This window comes from Salminus brasiliensis, chromosome 3, assembly GCF_030463535.1.
Source record: "Salminus brasiliensis chromosome 3, fSalBra1.hap2, whole genome shotgun sequence".
Taxonomy (NCBI): Eukaryota; Metazoa; Chordata; class Actinopteri; order Characiformes; family Bryconidae; genus Salminus; species Salminus brasiliensis.
The window spans coordinates 9,907,763-9,928,559 of record NC_132880.1 but is presented as its reverse complement, the minus strand read 5'-3'; the positions used below and the strand labels follow the sequence as shown (position 1 = coordinate 9,928,559).

Here is a 20,797-nt window from a genome sequence, read left to right as displayed (position 1 = left end):
GAGTTAATGAGTCGAGTCAGTTGTGGTACAGCTGAGAAACTACTAGTGTGCCAAAACTAGTACTTTGCGTCAGGCCCTTTCACTTTCCTTTCTGATTGGTGGCGAACACGTATGCACGAAGATGAACAAAAGACATGGTTGATGAGAACTTCATGTCAGCAGCCTCTTACACAGCGGTGATGACAGATTTCCTGGCAGATATTACAGTGTTTCAGTCATAATGCAGAGGAACTCTGCAAACCGGTGTCAGACACCCAGTTAAAGCCCAATTTAAAAACAAAAAAAGGCAGCTTTCATTGACCTGTTCTCTCTTAAACAACAGTTGGTATTAGGCCTAACCTGGGTAGTCACACTAGCCTGTAAGTGCTGTGGAGGTAGCTGGTCTTTGAGATAGATTTATGTTTAGTTTTTTGTTTTGTTTTTTTACCCCCCCCCCCCCCCCAAAAAAAAAAAAAAAAGCTGTGCTCCAGACTTCAGTTTTTTTTTTTTAGTATAAAAATCACAACATGAGGCTCCACCGAAACTTGCTATTTTAAATCACTTGAATATCTAAGTATAAGCAGAGGCTTTAACGTGTAAATCATGTCATCAGGAATATTTCACAACGACCAAAATGAACTGAAGACAGCTGCTGCACCCCACATTCACCATACATTTGTTTTTGTTTTGTTTTTTACACAATACAAACTCACTCATTACTGCCCCTTGCCATTCATTCAAACACATTTTCAAGACGGGACAGTCTTCCATCTTACTCCACGTGTGCTGTTCATATACAGTATGTACACAAGTGCAAAGAAATACACTGGGAGAAATAAGAAGGAAGAAAAAAAGTGAAACAAATGAAAGGGCAAGGAAAGAAGTCGCTCTAATTTAAGGCCTTAGCAAGCATCCAAAATACAGGGTCCCTCACTAAAGGTCACCATTAGCTGCTATCTGGGAGAGAGAATCCATCCATTCTTAAGACTTAGACTTTAACTATAAATGTATTCAGCCTGCGTAAAATAGGAATTCACACATTTTCCAAGAAATTTCACCTTCCTGCAGTTACTCTGAAAGTACTGTGAGGTGAGGTACTCATGAGAAACATTTCACCCAATGCAGAGAAATGACCATTTGCCTAAGCTTTGAGCAAAACTGAAACCATTCTTTAACCAACCAAGGCTGACTATAGTCATAAAACACAAATCAGCAGGGCAGTGCCTTTAAAAGGCAGGTTCTATAATGACATTTTATTACATTACGCTCTGATGCCTGCCTGTTAAGACTCATGAAGGGTGGCCTACTTAACAGTTGTTCGGATATGTTAAAAGGCCCAGATCTTCTATTTTTTTTTATTCTTCTCAGGTTCACCTTATAGTACCAAAAACAATGTTAAAAAAAGCATCCATGTAGAAAACATTTCCTGTTTTCGCCCTATATAAAATAAATAGGCTTTTGTAAAACTGTGCCTTTAAGACTGATATTGGTTAATGACCTACGTTGTTATTGGCTGCACTGCATTGTGCATCACTCAAAGGAAAAGCAAAAAAAAAACAAAAAAAACAATCCAGTCCAGGCTAAACCTTATGCTGTAGGTTGTATAGGCAGATGTATATAAACACATATGCTGGAAATGTGACATCACAAAAATGGGCTACATATTCTCATATATATTTCCATATATGGATTGTTGGATTGGAGAACAAATACATACTGAACGTCTAATGTTTCCATGCTACATAAACATAAAAAAAATAAAATAAGTGAGGAAAACTCAGTTTCACACAATATGGGCTCTTTAAGGGGTTATTTTTGTTGTTGAGGGGTGGTGGTGGGTTTAGAAGCCAGATTCTGTGCACTTTAATACTGATAAACTACAACACTCAAACAGAGGCATCACACTCGCTACAAAAGCCGGATCAAGCAAAAGCAAAATCCCATTCAGCACTTCAGGTCACATAGAAATCTTTCTTAAGAAGGGGGTCGAGGCCATTGTTCCGAACACATTCAGTCACATCAAGTGCTCACATGGGCAGCGGGATTTTAAAAATAAGGCATAAATTATGGTAATCTCAAAGAAAAGACAGCTTAAACAATATTCTGGTGTTCTGGAATCAGCGGTGGCACCGCGAACATAATCCATTTATCCCTTGTTCTTGATAATGTGGATTAATGGAGGATTCCATGACAGGCCTTTGTGAAAGAATCCTCAAAGAAATGAAAATGAAACTTTGTGGGTTGTCTTAATCCAGGTTCTCAGTTTTACATGTTTGCTGGTTTCAAAGTGTGTACACCACTAGAAAGGAACCCTGAATAACTGCTTCAAACAGCATTAAATATTAACACCTATGCCTTTTCCTCACTCGGTTCGACAGAAATACATGTGCTGTATTTTAAAGGGAGCGGGGAGCAGAGGTATTGCTGCTGGAAATCTATCTGGACTCTTGTTTGGTTTTCTTGCTTGTTTAAAACAGTACAAAATGCTGACCTGAATAGCTTCTCTCAGTCCCCAAAGCATTCTCTCTTCACCAAGCGCTATGATAACTTAACAGGCTTAGTGTTAGTCTGTCAGGAGCGTGGCAAGAAAGGGGGGGGTAAAAAAAAAAAAAAGGGGGGGTATTACTGCTAAATTTCAGCACTTTAGAAAATCCAAGCGAACTGACACAGTGAGAGGAGATCAAATTAACCTCAGTGAGGGGCATCAAAACCTTAAGTTCCTGGCTCGCAGATGATTCCAGGGCTGTATAAATACATATTAAGCTCAATATGGAAGTAAAAAGGGGTGCTGGTGTTGACTGTTCTTTTTATCTGCTGCACGGCTCATTCCTGAAGGCAAATCGAAATGCAAAATCATTCACTTTGTAGGCAAGGCTGTTACAGAACAGGTAAGGAGTCATTAAGGTTGGACAGTTTAGACTTTAAATGTTCTTGGGGAGGGGGATGCTAAACAAACGCTACCTAGTAAGAATGTAATATTGTGATACCTCGAGACATTTTTAATAGAATGCACATTATATGTTGATTTTCTGATGTTTCACAAGCTGGGATGACCATCTTTTGCAAATGCTGAGGCACAGCTAATCAAGTATAAAACCATTTTCAGCAAATCATAATGCAGAACCTGGACATCCTAAGCATAGCAAAGACGCAGCTTCTTTTTTCTTTTTCTTTTTTTTTTTTACAAGATCTTGGTTAGCAAAACACTGTCAGTGGAACCAAATTTCCAAGCTCTTAAACCTTTAAACAAACATGGCGTCCTCTAAGCATCAGTCTAAAGATCTGAAAGGGAAAGCACACAAAGCAGAGAAAAGCTTTAGGATGGCCAAGGTTTTCAGCTCTACAGTGCAGAATGTACTGTGGTACTGTGGAGGTCAAGGTAAGATCGGAAGACAAAGAAAGCTCAGAGAGATGCTCATATGCTGTCAAGACAAATTAAAACCCCCATTTGACAGTTAGGAACAGTTAGATTTTAGCTTATTCAAGAGGGTGGTGCACCGTTTCAATGTGCAGCGATGTTTCTGAACTATCTTCATGGAAGAGAAAAAAGAAACCCCCCAAAACCTGAAATGTTAAAAGGCTAAAGCGAAAAGATGATGGCTTTAACAGCACGGCAATGATCCAAAAACATGCCTAAAAATCCAACATGGACTACCTTAAGAGACACAAGTGAAATGTTTTGGAATGGCCCATTCAGTTGTATGACGTCAAATTGAAAGTCTGCATGATTAATAGAAAAACTGTGCATTAGGATTTGCTGGAAATATTGCTTGATTAGTTAGAGGTTGTTTACACTGCTTCTTAACAGAATAATACATAAAAAAGGAAACATTTCTCTCATTTGGGAAAGGGTGTCCATGCTTTTGCATGAGACTGTAGACATATTAAAAAAATCGCCCAACCCTACTGATGTCAAGTGCCCAGCTAAATGCCGACATCCCATTCTATATTGCCTGTCAAGTTGTTAGCCACTGCACTGCAAACATTCAGCAGCTTGTTACCTTGTTATCCACTTTAAAATATCTTGCACACATTCCAGAGAAGATCTCATTCAGGGCAGTATTCAGATCTCTAGGTGTGGGCTGTTCACAATTAGTAAATCACAGAGCAAATCAGCTGATCTCAAGGAGCTGTCAGAGCAAAACCATATAGAGAGTGTGCAGAGTACACATACAGACTGGTACAAAGAGTCTTTCCCCAAAAACACACACACACACACACACACACACACACACACACACACACACACACACACACACACACACACACACACACACACACACACAGTCTTAGACATCTAAACAAATGGTTTAAAACTATTTATCTGGGCAAAAACGTCTCATGCTGCTTTTTTGTTTGCTTTTTAAATAAATACACCAAGGCTGTGACCTAAATGAATCCCTACTCTCTCATTAGTAAAGTGCTAAATAGGGAGGGACTGTTCAGTTTACTGAGCAGAAATACAAGACGTCATCATGCGTCAGCACCGGTTACATCAACAAATGTGTGAGTGGCTGAGCGGTGTTTGAAGTTTGACACAGACACAACTTTAAAATTAGTAAACATTGCGCTATTCATGTGATGATTTCATTTTTGAACGCTGTGGAACATGTGAAGCCTCCTATTAATAAACTACAATAAACTAAAATAAAATTCATGGTGTAACAATTACTTGCTTCTATGAGAAAACAACATTGGCTCCAGTTCTGTCTGTAGCTTAGTAACAGCCACTCACAATGCATTTTGGTCCACATTGACTGTTTACTTTAAGTTACGAGTGCACTGTGGCCGATTAAGTTAAAAATGACTTAAGAGTGCTACAGTGCCCTCTAAATCATGTTTAACTTCCACTTTACAGTTTGGAGAAAAATGGGCGACATACCGAATTGTGCCCTAAAACGCAAACAGGGAGCCATTTTTTTTCACAGCCCACATTACATTAGAACAATTTCAAACAAAGGGCAAAAAGAATAAATCATAATTATTATAATATCTTGAGCTAGTTAGAAGATCTGGTTCTCAATGCCTCCTTGCACGAATTTGATCAAAATTCAATCAAAATCTACCAGCAGCAGCACACAGGCTTTAACTTGGACCTTGGACATGCATCCAGACAAGGTCTCAAAAATCTCCAACTTGCAGAGTGCTCTGAAAAACCTTTGACCTAAAAAGCTGTGCTCTTGTGGATGAAAGGCCAAAGTTCAGAGATTTCAGAAAAATATCTGGACATGGTCTTAACACATATTTTACTTTTTTATTTTACAATTTATTATACTTTCCTGTGCTCATTCAAAGGCAACTGTGAAGAGTATAAAACCCAATTAGCCCCAATAGGGTAATGCTAATTTCCACTAGCCTGGTGACAGGAATATGCATGCGACATTAGCATAAAGCTAACAGTGGTGAATTCTGGAATTTCACAGCAGCTCTCCAGAATAACTATGGATATTTAAGTAACATAGGACAGCATGATATCGCTTTAGCATAGTGTTTACTATGTGCTCATGTCACGGCATGAATCATGTTGTTTTTTTGTTTGTAATATACGGCACTACATTACTGCAAAGCTATAGCTGTACTTCAGCACACCACCATACAGAAAACACTACTTGCATTTATGTTATTGGTATTTATCCAAATATTAGTGTTTATTTTCCTAAACAAATATGCATTTATTGCCCAGATAAGATTTTTTTTTTACATAATCTTCTTTGGTGCAAAACCTTTTGCACAATACTGTACATTTAATCACCATAAATTGTCTTTTCATTATTACTGTTTTAAATTATTATTAACACCATTTGTTGCCATTTATTATACGTTTTGATTAACAGACCAGCAGAAATGTCATATACTGTATAATTTGACACAGACAGACATAGACTCATGCACACTCTCTCACAAACACCTCAGACTGCAGAATGTTAAGCAGCAGTCAAGGTGCCAATGTCAGTAACTCTAAGCAGCATTCAGGAGGCAGAAAGACAAGCTCAACAGCTGTCCATTTCAATATGGATACTCTGCTTTCTACTTCCCTTTAGATGATGAAGCATAGTCCTAGCTTTAAAGATAAGAACTCCTATTAGGTATCTGCTCTGCAACAGCCTGCCAGACAAATACGCTTCCTCTTCTTGCAAAACCTACACCCACGGTTTTCTTTCAGCTGTGTACAGGAGGCATTTGGTAGAAAAAGAGCGAAACATTAAGATCCTGCAAAATCTGGATGTACAAATATACCAGCCTGAGGTTTAGTTGAAAGTAGTGCAGAAGATAACTGATTTGCGAGACAACTGTGAGTTGCAAAAAGTCACCATAGCTGTGCCCTGGTAAAAGACATACAGAATAGCTGCATCTGGCAGGATACTTTCCCTGTGTTTGGGTTTGCATTGCATCAGAAGTTAAATTAGCACCGAGAGTGAGGCAGGCAGACATTGATGAGCTACCTCAGGCTGTCAAAGAGGACAAAATTGGTGTTCCCGAGAGAGAAAAGCTGGAAGTATCGGGGGAAAACCTGTCACTAGTTTGTTTTGCCAAGCGGCATTTGATGTGCCCAATTAAAACGCAGTGCTCCGCGCCTTCTCGCTAGGATGCCAACGAGATTAGCTCAACCTCTGGGGGTCGGGTATGTCCGTAGGCTTAGTCCACAGACAAAGAAATGCGTGGTTGTGCACGCAGCTTTAATCTGTATACACACAGTGCAGTCTGAAAGGTAGCCTCACTGGGCCAACATGCCCATCAATTGCCATGTGCTTGTGGACAACCATATACAGGGCGTGTCAAAAGTCAGGAACCACTTAATATCTGCAAGATAAGGAGAAATCTGATCACTTGCATTGCGTATTAAACCAATGGGTATGTGTTGGATGTTGGTTACTCATTGGTCTAACACAAATGTAATGATTAGATCAATCTAACATTAAAGGAATGTTTCACTTGGGGTTACAAATGGGTTAATGGTAATAAAATGTAGATACTTAGCAATGTAGTCCAGCATCATCAAAATGGTCTCGTCCAAAGTACAACAAATAGCGGCCAAAACTAAACATCAGTTCGATGCTGATACGTTTTTAAGCAATTACATGCTGACACTGATAGAATTCCAATATAACAGTGCCTTTCTAAAGCAAACTTTCAACACCACACGTCTTGGTCGATCAACTACATTTGGGGTATGTAGTAGACCCGATGAACCATTTCTTTAAGCATCTAATAGTTATGTAGGTGGTTCCAGACTACTTGCTTCCCCCTGTATTCAGAAAATCAGACAGATATTACTTGCTCCTGTGACAACATGGTACACTCATAGCATTACCCAAATAGGGTATGTATGTTTTGTTTGGGGGTGTGAAAATAAAGCAGAAAAAAAAGGGGGGGGGGGAGAAAAAGAAAATAAGAAAATGTCTATCCACAGTTGGGCACTGGTCTTCTCACGTGTCCCAGTCAAGTTCCCTGCAGGCAATGCGCACCAATCTGAGTTCCAGCTCAAAGGCGTCGGGCCGCTCCTGCGGATTAGCAGACAGCATCTCCCTGATCAGCTGCTTCATGCCCGCATTCATGCTTTTCTTCCGGGCTGGAATGAGCAGCTCCATCTTGGGGTTCTCCAGCAGGGCCTCCCCCAGTGGCACAATTTCCTCGCCATGCTGTACGTAGCTCCCCAGCAGCTCCTTTTGCGTCTCCACGTCCACAAAGGTAATCCGCTCCACCATGGCCCAGATAATCACCCCCAAGGCGAAGATGTCCGCTTTGGCCGTGTAGTGGCCCTCCCACACCTCAGGGGCCATGTAGAAGTCTGTGCCGCACGCCATGGACAGGAAACACTTGTTGACGCTGGCTGGCTCCTCGGGGTTGAGGCCGGATGCGGAACACACCTTGCTCAGGCCGAAGTCAGCCACCTTCAGTGTGGGTTCGGACGAGCCTGCTGGCGTGCGGCACTGGGAGATGAGGATGTTGTCGGGTTTGAGGTCTCTGTGGATGATCTGGTTGCGGTGCAGGAAGGCCAGCGCGCTACCCAACTGCAGCATGAAGCTGGTGTTGGTCTTGCGGCTCGGCTTGCGCGACAGCAGGTAGGCGTTCATGTCTCCTCCATCGCAGAAGTCCATGACGAACCACAGGTAGTAGGCGCAGCGAGGGTCAAATGCAATCTCACCTTTAAGGGAGGTCTCCACCAGCTGGGGGAGGAAACAAGAAACATTAATTAGAATATCTATTAAAGCCTACAATATACTACTACTACTACTACTTTTCTCAGGGTACAGAGTTATATCTTGGACAAAAGTAAAAAGCAATGAAGTGCAATATCATTTAACATGTATTTTTGTTCTTCATCAGAGCATTAACACTAAATGGAAATAATTGCTTGTCTTTTGGACAATATTACATCACTGCATGTGCAGTATGTTAAACTTCTGCTGCCTCTCTCCAAGCCTACAAGTGGGGAAACACCAAAATGGTTTTAAAAACAAAAACTAAATCTAGGATGCACAGCAAAACTGGCACACAGACCCACTGGAGTGCTCACTACAAGCATGAGCAGATTGGGGTTTGTGTTAGATGCTCATTTGTACCTAGATCAACAACAGTCTGCCTTCACTGAAAGCTTCAATTTACACTAAATTAATGCAGTGTCTGTAATCACACTTTTTAAGCAGTGAAAAACTGCACACTCTAATTTAGAAGTTTCCTATTCAACTGTTAAAACCCCTTTGCTTAATCTCACAGTATGTTCTTGGATAGGACTTGTATGACGTTATCACACACTCAATTGCTAGCAGATGTGTGGAAGTGCATGACATAACTGGTCATAAAGCACACAACAAGCTTCTCTGTGTTTTCTGGCTTGCTTTCTTATGACAACATATCGTTGCTGTGGGAAAAAGATGCGTCAGAAAAGGTTGATGAACATTTTCTTTAACAGCCATTATACAACCATCTGACAAGCTGATTTTTGAATTACCTGTGGTTTTATGTTGAACTTATTTTCATTGCAATCAATACAGAATTTAAACATACATGGACATTTAGAATATATTTATATGTCTGATAGTAAATGACCAGTAAGCACACAGTTATATTTACACACTAGTTTATATTTGGGTTAGAGGAAAAAGTTGATGTAGAGAATTCTGAAATGATTCACAAAATGTTAAAAATCGATTTTCTAAATGTTCATTGGTCACGTATTGTTAACTCTGAGGTATAGCACCCGGATAGTCTCTGGTGTTCATGTAACAACATGGATGAGCATGAAATCCGGAAGTCTCAGCATTAAAAGCTAGCGTATGGAAGGCTCTGGTTGGAAGAAACTACAATCAAGCATTTGCAGCCAACCAAAGGATCACCAAGCAAACATTGTTAAGGCTTTCACCAAACACTGTCACAACTTCTGGATTTACACGCAGAGAACCAGGGTTTTCGCGCGGTGTTGCATACTTTGGAGCCGAGACCCAGCAGCCCCTTGTCTCAAAGATACTTTACTGACACAGTGATTCCCCACTCTTAAAAGTTCAAAACCAAAAAGGACTAATTAAAGACAACTAAATAGCTATGATGTGATGTGAGGACAGCCACTGCCACAGAAATATAGCTTTATTTATATAAAGTGTAATTGCACTTTTTAAAATCACTGATGAGTGGCAACTAGCATCTCCAAACAAAAGCAGTGAAAGAGATACAAGGGTGCAAGTATGGCTAAACTGTTAAGAGTGTAGCAGATGAACAGCAGATCACTAAGAAAAAAAAATTGCTTTAGTTACGGAGAATGCTCAAACACTTTTGTTGCTGCTGAACTGGGTAAATTCTTACAAGGCATTTTTTTCACTGCAGACCCACTGCAAAACCTTCCAGTTGACTTGCCACATTGCTTCCATTTGCTTTGTTAATAAAATATATCAGAAGTAAATTCATTATGGATCATTATAAATACTTTGCTAAGTATGAAGTAGACTCAAAACAGTTAAAAAATAAATCCTGTATAGAAGAAATCGTAATTGAATTGTAAGGTGCTTCCCCACCTCTAACAAACATAACTAACTAACTATGGCCATTATAATTTAAAAGCTAAACATTTGTTGTAAGACAATATTTTTGCATAATAGCAGTCCAGCTGTCCCCTAAAACTGATCATTTAGAGTAGAATAAATAAATGAAATATTGGTTTGACTCCAAACATCTGTCGGATGCCAATAATTGCTTTTTTCCTGACAGCTCTGATCTTATGCATTCCTAATAATGATGCAAACTGCTAGCTAAACACTGAATTACTTAGGAAATCAAGTGATTAATTTGGTTATAATCAAGTAACTTCTTAAAGAAATCTTAAAAGACATCATAAGGTGATTAAAAAGAAGCACCACACAAAATGCACAATAAACATCTACACGTCAACAGACAGAAAGAAATTAAGGTCTCAAACAAAAAAACTCTGCCTTTCTTCTAGCTTTGAATTCACCCGTTTGACATTCTTCCACAGTGAGCCTTATTGTGTTTGCCTGCCTGCCTGGCTCGCTGCCTGGCTGCTAATCAAAGCCCAATGTGAAGCCTCTCATCTTAAAAGCATTCGACTGCAGGCACAGTCATCATTTCATCTCTCGAGCTCTCTCCTTCCAACAGATGACCAGAGATAAGTGCACGTTTTATCCGCCTTAAAGCCTCTCTACGGCAGCACATTTGACTGACACAAGCGCAGCAGTCACTGACCTGCTAAACACATATTGTGACAGCAGCAGGTCTAAGGTTTGAATTGGGATTTCTCCTGTCAAAACAGCACTGCCGGGTGTGACACACATTCAGTACCGGTTACACAACTGCATCAATTCAGCAATTTGTTGGGGTTTTTTTGCAGCAATTTAGACATAAGGCACAGATAGCCGACAGAGATATTAGGCTGGAGTATTCCATTTAAGTTGAGGTTACACTATACAATTTATACCCCAATTTTATCCCCGTTAACAGCCAAGGAAAACCCAGCATGGAAGGTACAGTTTTTAGGCAGTTTCTTACGTAAATTTTTACATTCCATTTTAAATGATGCAGCAGCTACATTCTAGCACTAGTACATGTCCAAAACTGCAGCACCACTTAAGGTGGAGCAGAACTTCATACAACAGGCCAACACCTGCATTGTATGTAGGGTAGCCTCCAATATGTGCCGTGTTCTTTCAACATCACCTAAAGTCACGTTTCCTTCGTTTTGGGTCAGCACAAATGGCGAAGCAAATCTGCATCTCCTAGGTAAAGCAAAGCTGCAGTTGAAGCAGTGTAGTGTACAATCCCTAATCATTTAGTGTGTGATGGACATTTGTTCATTAGCAATAAATAAATAACAGCAAAACTGAGTTGGGGAGTGTGAGATGCCCAGTCTTGCTTCCAGGGCTTTAGAGGCAGCTTGTGGATAAATGGGCCACCAAATTATTCAACACAGCAGAATCACAGACCAGAATCCATTCAAGCAAACCATTATACAAACTGCACAACTGTGATTCTGGCTCGTTAGTGTTTGTTGTCAGAGGGCAGCCATAGAGAAAAAGAGAGTGAGCGAGCAAGCAAAAGAGACAGTTAGGCGTTCTGGGAGAGCAGCCAAATAGTGCAGTTTAACGAGCTGTCGGACAATAGCTCACGTGCCACTGAGAGCCTATAATCAGCCACCGGCAGCCTCTTAGCTTCCCTCAGCGCATCCCACACAGTGCTACTGACAGATTGACAGACAGTAAGGTGTTTGTTTTTTAAATAAATAAATAAATAAATTATATACATCTATATCTCCACACACACACACACACACACACACACACACACACACACACACACACACACACACACACACACGTTTGAAATTAACTTGGCCCATTATACCAGCTCCTCTGACCACATGTACATGTTTCTCTGTACACTTTCTTAGCCTTCTTTTACCCGGTTCCTCAATGGTCAGGACCCCACAGGACCACCACAGAGCAGGTATTTTTTGGGTGGTGGGTCATTCTCCAACCTAATCTCACCTGAGCTTAAATCTAAAACCTGTCCTTGCTGTACCAGATGACAAGCAACCCATGACAGCAAACGCTATGGTCCTCTGCCATGCGCTTAATTAGACAAACTAACATTGGCCCAACAACCTCCACCACATTGGTCAGGAACACAATCTGACCCAATCCATTCAGTGTGACGTGCTCTTCTGCCAAGTGGTGCCAATCAGGGCTGACCTACCAAGCAGAACCAAAACAGCAGCAGAAGCCAACGAGGAGAGGAGCAGCCGGCAGCAACTACTGTGTTCTGGTACATTTCACCACATCCTGCCTCAGAGGAAGCATCTTATATCCACCAGCCAGCTACAGTCATGCGAGGTGATGAGTGATGAAATATCTGTCTTTCTCTCAAACGTGTTTATGTGGCGTGTATGAGGACAAGGCTTTACCGCAAGTTCTTTCAATGCTTGCACAGACTAAAGAAAAGCCAGCAAGGATAGGATCTGTGTCTTAAATTAATGGCTAATCGCTGGTCCAAAGAACACGTTGTGCACAGATTATCTACATATCCTCAATCTGTGGATTCATCGAGTGAGAGAGAGAGAGAGAGAGAGATCTGCCTAGTCTGAGATCTGCACAGGCTGAATTGTTGATTTCTGTTGTAGAGGTAGCTCCATAGTATAAAAAGAGAAGTGCTAGACAGAACATGTCTGTTATAGTGAGCCTGCGGATGCGCGCGTGCATGCATGTGTGTGTGTGTGTGTGTGTGTGTGTGTGTGTGTGTGTGTGTGGCCTGCTGGAATGTGCTCGTTCATCAGCCAGCTATATGAGGGAAAATGGATTTCATAGGGTTTTAAGAAAGTGCTCAGAGCTCCCGGTTAACTGTTCCAGATAAGGTACTCGATTTCAGTTTTAAATACTACTTTCAGGTTTTTCGTTATGCTCAATCACATAAGTCCAGTTGATCGCTTTACTAGCTTAGAATATACTAGCTTATCAACTCTTAGTTTTCTCTATAGGCCTATATTTCTATATTTGCATTATAACTAGCCACAATGTCTTGCTACAAGCCAACGCCAAATAATGCATCAAGTTTATAGATTTTTTTTTAAGCAGATGTTTTCCTAGACATGTGAACTGTGCAGGTCATGTGTTTTGCCATTCTCATCACAGGGCCAGTGTTGGCCAAAGGCTCTCTTTGAGCTACTTCCAGTTTCCTATGCGATTGCCAAGATGTGGGCAGCTGTGCGGCGTCTGACACAACAAACACACAAGCCCCCTCTACTCCTCCCAGAAAACAGCAGCTGCACTCAAGATGTGCTGAAAACCTGCTTATTTTGTGTATGAACTCATCAAGCACTAATTAAATTAACAAGGAAAACAACACACAAATAAGTATGGAGTGCATAATAGTGTTTTAAGAGTCACTTTACTGCTGTGGTGAGCATGGGGTGGTTTTAATGTGGTTTTAAACTTTTTTTTTTTTTTCTATCCACACCATCAATGTTCGCATCAGGGTTGGATCTTCTTAGCTCATTTTGCCAAATCCATGCTAATCATCCAGTGGTCTTCAGCTACAACTTTGGGAAACACCTGTCTTACCAAGTCTCTTGCATCTGACATATGAAACACAGTATCGGTATCAGAAAGAGAGAGCACAGATACCATGAAGCAGTTTCTGATACAGACGGGCACTACTGAGCATGCATGAGTGCCACTAGATGAAGCTTAAGTGGTTTTGTAGTGTCGTGGGTAAGGCTAGGGTTCGATTCTTTGGCCAGACAAGCATACCATGCTGCTTCAATAAGCAGTACTACAACACTCCCCTACATTCATACATATATTGACCTACCTGTGTAACATGACTCAATTGTAAGTTGCTGTGAAGCAGTGCACCAGTCAAATGCCAAAATCCTAACATACGCTGAAGCTCATGCTTGAGACAAGCAGTGGTACAAATGCCTCCTGTAACAGAAGTATTTCAAGGAGAGGCACAATCAGCTAGGACTTCAATATATCAAATTTAATTAAGCGTTGAAAGTAAAGCCATGCCAAAGAACACATTCAGTTTGTGAAAGCGAGCACAAAAACAAGCCAACACAGATCAGCAGCGAAACTTAGAAGGTACATTTCACAGGCGTGACAAATAAGGCGACAATGCCGAGGCGAAAAACAATAAAGTGGTTGAATATACCGCGTTAGACAACCAACCCTTATCACAGTTGTTGATGACGTAGGTTTCGGCACACAGGTTGAACATTTAGAACCAATCTGCTACCTAAGGAGACGAACAACTAATGACGCTACCACAGCTTGCAAGCGAGTCTATAAACAAAAAGGAGAGTATAAAAATAAAAAAGAAATGGTGGTAGCCTTACCACAGACATTTGGAGTTCCAAAATAAGAATTTAAATGTTAATCAAGCCCATGCAGCTGCAACAAACATAGTCAAGTATTTGGGACTACCTAGTTTTGGCTTTATTGACCACTCCCTGAATCTCTCGTCATCGGCTAGCAGGAGGAAAACTGTTCACCTTTTTTTTTTTTTAAACATTCCTTACCATTATAAGCCACTAGAGGGATATTCTGGCTAACCTAAAAACATATGTGCCTGCGTACCGACAGCAACAAGATCTAGACGGAACATCATATTTTACATATGCTTACGCAGACAAAGATCTGACAGCCACTGCTAACTGCTAATCAATGGGAGCTACACAAGAAAACACTCCCCATTCTAGTGCCATTTGAAGAGTTACCCTGCCAGCTCTTCATTCACCAAGGAATAAAAAGTGAAATGCACCTTGCTCATTGCATTGAATAGGAGATTTCGCACAGTAGGAGCCACTGTACTGTTGCAACTGTACCAGAACCAAGATACAAAGACTGGTTGGTATTTACAAAATTGTGTAACGTTGTGTATTTATAGTTTTGCTTAGTTTCTATAATGTACCTATAGATCTAACATATTTTTTCCCCTAAACATTGGCAACTTTTTAAATTGCTCTAAAATGTCATTAATATTAATATCAAGTAATTAGTTTAAGTAGTTAGTAACCCTATCGACTGTTCAAGGTTCCCACTGCTTTTTAGAGATCATTTTCCAGGACTTCCAGAACATTTTAACTGATTATCTACTTGGTATGACGGACAGGGACCAAGCCATACCTTGCCCATTTTAAACATAAACATATCGTATTGTTATGGTTTATTTTTCCTGCATGCAGTGAAGCACTGCATTTAAAGAGACATTACTTGTAAAGTGAAGTATCACCAAAGCCAGTATTTGAGCTTCATACAGGTAAGCTCCCCTTCATTGTTTTGACCCTAGCTTCAACTCTTTCAACAATGCCTTAGAGGTGTAACGATACACAGACGCCATAGTTCATGCCAGTATGTCAGTATACTGCTCTTTCACTGTACAATAAATATAACGAAATAATAAGAGGATGACTTTTATATGTTTTGTATTCAGCATTAATCTTCAGTATGAGCATATTATCTGAATAATATTTAACCATGTTCTGTTCAAACCTGATCCGTGTTTGCAGCTACAGGTGTCATTCAGCCGTTTGTCATTTTGCGATGCGTTGCGTTACTGTGAATTATATTTCCCAACTGTTGGGGAAGCCCAGGAGTACATACTACAAATATTCACATGATTTCACTTCCATCGATTCAAAAAAACAAGCCAGGTCGCAATGTTCTGCATTTTAAGGAGCTTTAAATATAGCCAAGTAGTTAACGCTCATCTTCTCTCTCAAACAGGAGAATGTTGAAATATTTTGAAAATCATTTTACACTTTGTAATTAGCAAGCATTTTGAACCAAATGTAGTAGACTGGAGGGAAAATATGCAGATCAGGAACTTCCCAAAACTAGAACTGAAAAGTGCTGGAGTGGTCTATAACTTTCCAAACTTCTGAGAAGGACAGATTTGTTGTAATTCCCACTCAAAAAGAAGAGCTTTGAGTTGTCATTTTGCCTCTTGAACAGGGTGGCACTCACAGTCCAATAAGAATAAGAACAAGCACCCTTTGTGAATTACATGCTATAGAATCACTGTATTCATGGGTTACAGGAGTCATTCTGTGCATGATTTTTGCTTAAACTGCAGCAAACCTTACTGCAAGTGTCAGTTTTTTTCATACAGTTATGGTTGTGAGAAAGCAATTAGGTCAGACAAGTTGAGAGTTTAAACATGGTGACATGGTTTGTCTATTGCCATAAACACACAGGGGAAAAAATAAAAAGACTACAGACACAACTTGTCTGATTAAAAACAATTGGAACTGCCAGGTCCTGAAGGTCAATGCTCAGCCTCTAGGAAGGGAAGAGCTGTAGACCACACACACAGCTGGTTTATCTTACATGAAGGAAGTGAAGTAACAAATTGCAATGTAAATGGTGAAGTTCACACTTACATCTAATCTAGGTGTGATAAATGGTAAGACTACCAAGTCATTTAAGCAAGTAATACACCAGCATTATTTGATCTAATCTCAAATCATTTCATTGATAACCATTAGTAATCAATCATACTCCATACACACAACAGACAATGCTTAGATTGAGGAGTTGATGAGGTCTCTTTGCAGCACAAATACCATACATGTGCAAAGACAACTGCACAGGTATGCCCACAGGCTACTTGCCTCATGAAAAACGTTGCACATACCTCCAGGTACAAAGATGAGTTGGAGCCGTGTCTCATCCTCTGGGCCAGGCCATCTCTCTGGAGCACGCACTCCTCAAGGTGAATGACGTTGGGGTGCTGGCTCTGAATGCTGCTCAGAGCCCAGAACTCGCGCAGGGCCAGTTCCACATTCTCAGGCGAGTGGCAACGAATCTTCTTCACAGCCACACGTGCGCCTGTCCGCTGCACCACAGCTTCATACACCACTCCATAACTGCCCCGCCCCACCTCCTGGATCAGCTCGTACTTGGGTTGGCTGCTCACCATCCTCTTCCACAGCTGCGGGTTGGGTAACGCAAACAAACCAGCACAAGTAATTTGGGATGGTCAAATGGTTTAGTGAAATGTAACCAGTCATGGCATCAAGTTTCCTTACTGCGTTTGAAGCCTGGAATGAGGAACAAACACTAGGCTAACTACAGTCTTCCATCTTTGATAAACTGGTCGTGTCCCAAAACAATCTGACCTGAATATGAGCTCATGATGTGCCTCGAGGCTTGCCTAACCTGTTCAGCGTATTATCTTAAGGACTCTAACTTTAGGAGAGGTACATTTTCCCATGCCAACGGCTCTGTATTATAGCAGGACAGTCCTTATTCTCTAGAGCTGTCAAGTGTCAGGTATTCTGCATGATCATGTTTATAACTACACTCATTTCTTTGGGTCTCAAACCACTTGGATGACTGAAAACAGAGAGGATATCACATCCATAAGTTCTTCTCACCTACACTAACCCCAATTAAACTAAATGCACCCTAAACCTTTAACACTAGCGTCAGGTTCCAGGTAACGAAGCTAGCCAGTCTGCTAGGCACGTTTATTTGGCAGGTGTCATCTATAGCAGCCCATCAGTAACCTAGCTATACAAGGTGCATGGAGGTACTGTTCTAGCACACGTCGTTCACGTTAGGGTACCCAGAGGGCGTCAATTACATACAATCCATAGTCGATATGTTAACCAAGATTAAAAACAACTTTTGAGAACGACAGCTAGATACAACAACATTTCCTCTCCCCCTCATGCCCTCAAAACAACAGCTGCACCCAAACTCGCATCCTACCATATTTAACAGTATAACAAACATAGCACACCACCATTAGCAGCGCACTGGTTAGTAGGATGCAACCAGCGTTTAGACGGCATGTTGAGAAGCCATGTTAAATGCGTCAGCATGCGTGGTCCACAAAACGCACATCCCCTGCTGATGTATGGCTGTAAACAACGCACAATGACAGCATCAAGCGTGTTTATTTGTCAGTAAACGTAGCGAAAATGTGTCTCTAAAAGCAGAAAAGGGGGGCTACAGCTATGCTACGCTACGCAGCTAGCCTGTTAGCTAACGTAAACAAACGACTGCTTGGACACTGGCAGCACATGGCTGCGGAAGAGGTGGTGTTTAGGGAAGAGAGCTAAAAGCTGGGCCACACCGAGAGAGAGAGAAAGAAATAAAGAGCTAGCTGGCTATTTTTGCTGGGCTTTTAAAAGCAAGACGAATTAGCTAGCTAGCTAATACTGACAATTAGTGCAAACCCTGCGATGTTGCCTTGACAGCCTGACTACCATGTTAGAATAAGGCTAGCTAACTACCCCAGGTTAACGTTAGTTAGCCCGGGCAGCCCGTCGGGCCGACTCTCGGGAGCTAAAGCAGGTTATATCTTGATATCTTGATTTCTGACATTTGTCCACTTCATAGCTGTGAAGATTAAGGTGTAGCAACAGCTTGTCATGTGTGCCGTGCACGTTGGTTGTTCGTCAGGTGTAGCTAGCTAAATAGCGGGCATGGCAACGGGAGAAATCGGCCAGCTAATGTTGACAGCCAGCCGAAGGGGCCTGGCCTCAAAACAGGAGCCACACAGCGCAGCATCCACCTGCGGGCGGGCGGACGGACGGCGAGACAAAGAGCCCCGCCGCCTTCCTTCCCCAAACCGAGGGAACAAAGAGGGAGAACGTCTTACCTTTCTTAGTCAAGTCTATCCCGAATTCATTTGTCTCTTTCTTCGCCTTCTCTGGCAGCCATTATACGCGGCGCTGCCCCACACGCTTTCGTCGCGTCCGCGCTGCCCAACCAGCAGAATTCAACCTTTGCCCCGGCGCTCCGTCTCCAAAAACCGCAGCAACCGAGAGAGCGCGAGCGAATCCGCTGCCGCTTTGAGAGTGGGAAACACCGCCCCCTCCCTACAGCACCGTTTCAGCGCGAGACCGTCGCTCTTTCCGCGAGAAACGGAAAACGGAATCCCTTAACTCCTGCGAGTGCGGGCAGTCCTCTGCCAGCGACCGCCGAGCCGAGCCGAGCCGAGCTGAGCTGGCCGCGCCGCGCCGTCACTGCTCCCGCTCCCGCTCCCGCTCCGTCCTGCTCTGACAGGTCCGAGGCTCCGTACAGTTCTTCGCGGTCGCGCTGGGCCTCCGTGCGCATCCACGAGCGCTTTCAAATTCGGTGCACGCGCTGGGAAATCCCACTCGCGCGGCTTCACGAGGGGGGAGCACTTGCAGAACGCACCAGCACTTTCTGATGCCCAGGCTGATTCAGCTCAGATGACTGCTTACCCTCTGTATAGTGCACTAAACACTGTCAGGGCGTGAATAGTTAACACCCAGGTAGCGCACTGGTGTTAAGCGGGGAGTTGTGCAACCTGTGGCTGAATCCCAAAATGGCTTAATGTTAGATATTTAATGCAATAGATGGGCGGAGACGTTCTAATTTCATAAGATACACAGTGCACTACATAGGGAGTGTGGAGCCATGTGTGATTCAGCCTCAGTGCCACTTGTCTATTTAACACCGAAGAAGACTGACTGACTTTTTTTTTTTTTTTTTAATAAATGATGGGTGAGGGGTGGTCCATGTCATATTTACAAGTTCACTGATATCAAAATATAGCAAATCAGCTGGCCATTTTAAGGCAAAACATTACAGCTACGTTTCAGACAAGGCCTGTTAAACCAGCGTTTCAAAAAGATGACGGACACTTAACCTACATTATAGCTACTGGTGTAGTTAATATAGTTAAGGCAAGGTGATCACCTTCCTCATCAGGTGGTGATCCGACCTCTATATGAGTTTTTTTAACATTTCGTCTAAACAACGAAGTTACGCAAGACTGTGCCCCCCTACCGCCCGTTTACAGTTGGAACATTCCATTAAAGGGCTACCACGCTCTCTCTCTCTCACACACACACACACACACACACACACTAAAGAGGTTTCTAAACCCCATGCAGTTTAGCTCCTTCAGCTATCCTCATAAACAGACATTATACTGCAAAACTGACATTGTTATTCATATGCATAATTTATGCTGAGGACTTTACCCTCACACCATTAAATAAAAATAAAATAAAAATAAATAGGCAAATCCACTTTTTAAGTGCCAGATTTTGCATTTGTGAATGCCAAATTTTTTCCTTGCTCCTTTTTTTGAATGGCAAGTTTTTAGCCTCCCCTCCCTATTTTAATGTTTTATCCTTTATTTAAACACTTAATTTTTGTCCCCACTCCCCTTTTAACATTTCTAACTTTTGTCCCCACCCTCTTTTTAAATGCTTACATTTCCTAAGCTTTTTCAAAATGTACAAATTTTGCTCCCACCTCGTTTTAATTGCCTCATTTTTGTCCGCACTCACTTTTTAAATTCTTCATTTTGTTCCTACACCCTTTTTAAAATGTTTTTTCCTTTTTCAAATGCCTAATTTTTGTCCCCACATTTTTTTTTTACATTTCTGAATTCTCTCCAACGTATTATCCCCGTCCCCTATTTAAATGCTTACATTTTCCCCCCACTTTTTTAAAACATTAAAATTCTGCTCCCACTCCTTTTATTCTTCCTTTTGTCCCCACTCCTTATTAATTGCCTCACTGCGCTCTCTTTTTAGTTTTAAAAATTGTCCTCACCCCCTTTTTTAAAATGCTTAACTTGTCTCCACCTCTTTTTTCAAATACTAGTTTTTGTTCCCACCCTCTTTTTAAAATCTTCCATTTCAAGTCCTCCCCCTTGCCCCCACCACCCCTTTTTATTAGGTTCCATACCCACTCCTTTTTAATGCTTAATTTGTGTTCCCACTCATTTTTTTCTTATTTCTTTCATTCCAAGTCTTAGATCAGAGCTCTAAGAAAACAGTTAAAAAGAAAGAGACACTGGAGTTACAGCATGATACTTAAAGATA

The 20,797-nt window shown here is 41.6% G+C and overlaps 1 protein-coding gene across 1 annotated transcript; it reads right to left on the bottom strand.

Moving 5' to 3' along the window:
• Positions 1–455: 455 nt before the first annotated feature.
• Positions 456–19,015, bottom strand: pdik1l (PDLIM1 interacting kinase 1 like). Its single transcript, XM_072675412.1, has 3 exons — positions 18,592–19,015; positions 16,618–16,914; positions 456–8,147 (listed from the first exon to the last, which is right to left on the bottom strand). Exons 2-3 carry the CDS (start codon positions 16,900–16,902, stop codon positions 7,407–7,409), a joined length of 1,026 nt encoding a protein of 341 aa, XP_072531513.1. The 5' UTR covers positions 16,903–16,914; positions 18,592–19,015; the 3' UTR covers positions 456–7,406.
• Between the last annotated feature and the right edge of the window lie 1,782 nt (positions 19,016–20,797).

Coding starts and splice junctions, on each gene's coding strand:
- pdik1l (XM_072675412.1), bottom strand. CDS start 16,902: ATGGTGAGCAGCCAACCCAAGTACGAGCTGATCCAGGAGGTGGGGCGG. Junction 8,148..16,617: donor ACTCATCTTTGTACCTGGAG/GTATGTGCAACG, acceptor TTCCTCCCCCAG/CTGGTGGAGACCTCCCTTAA.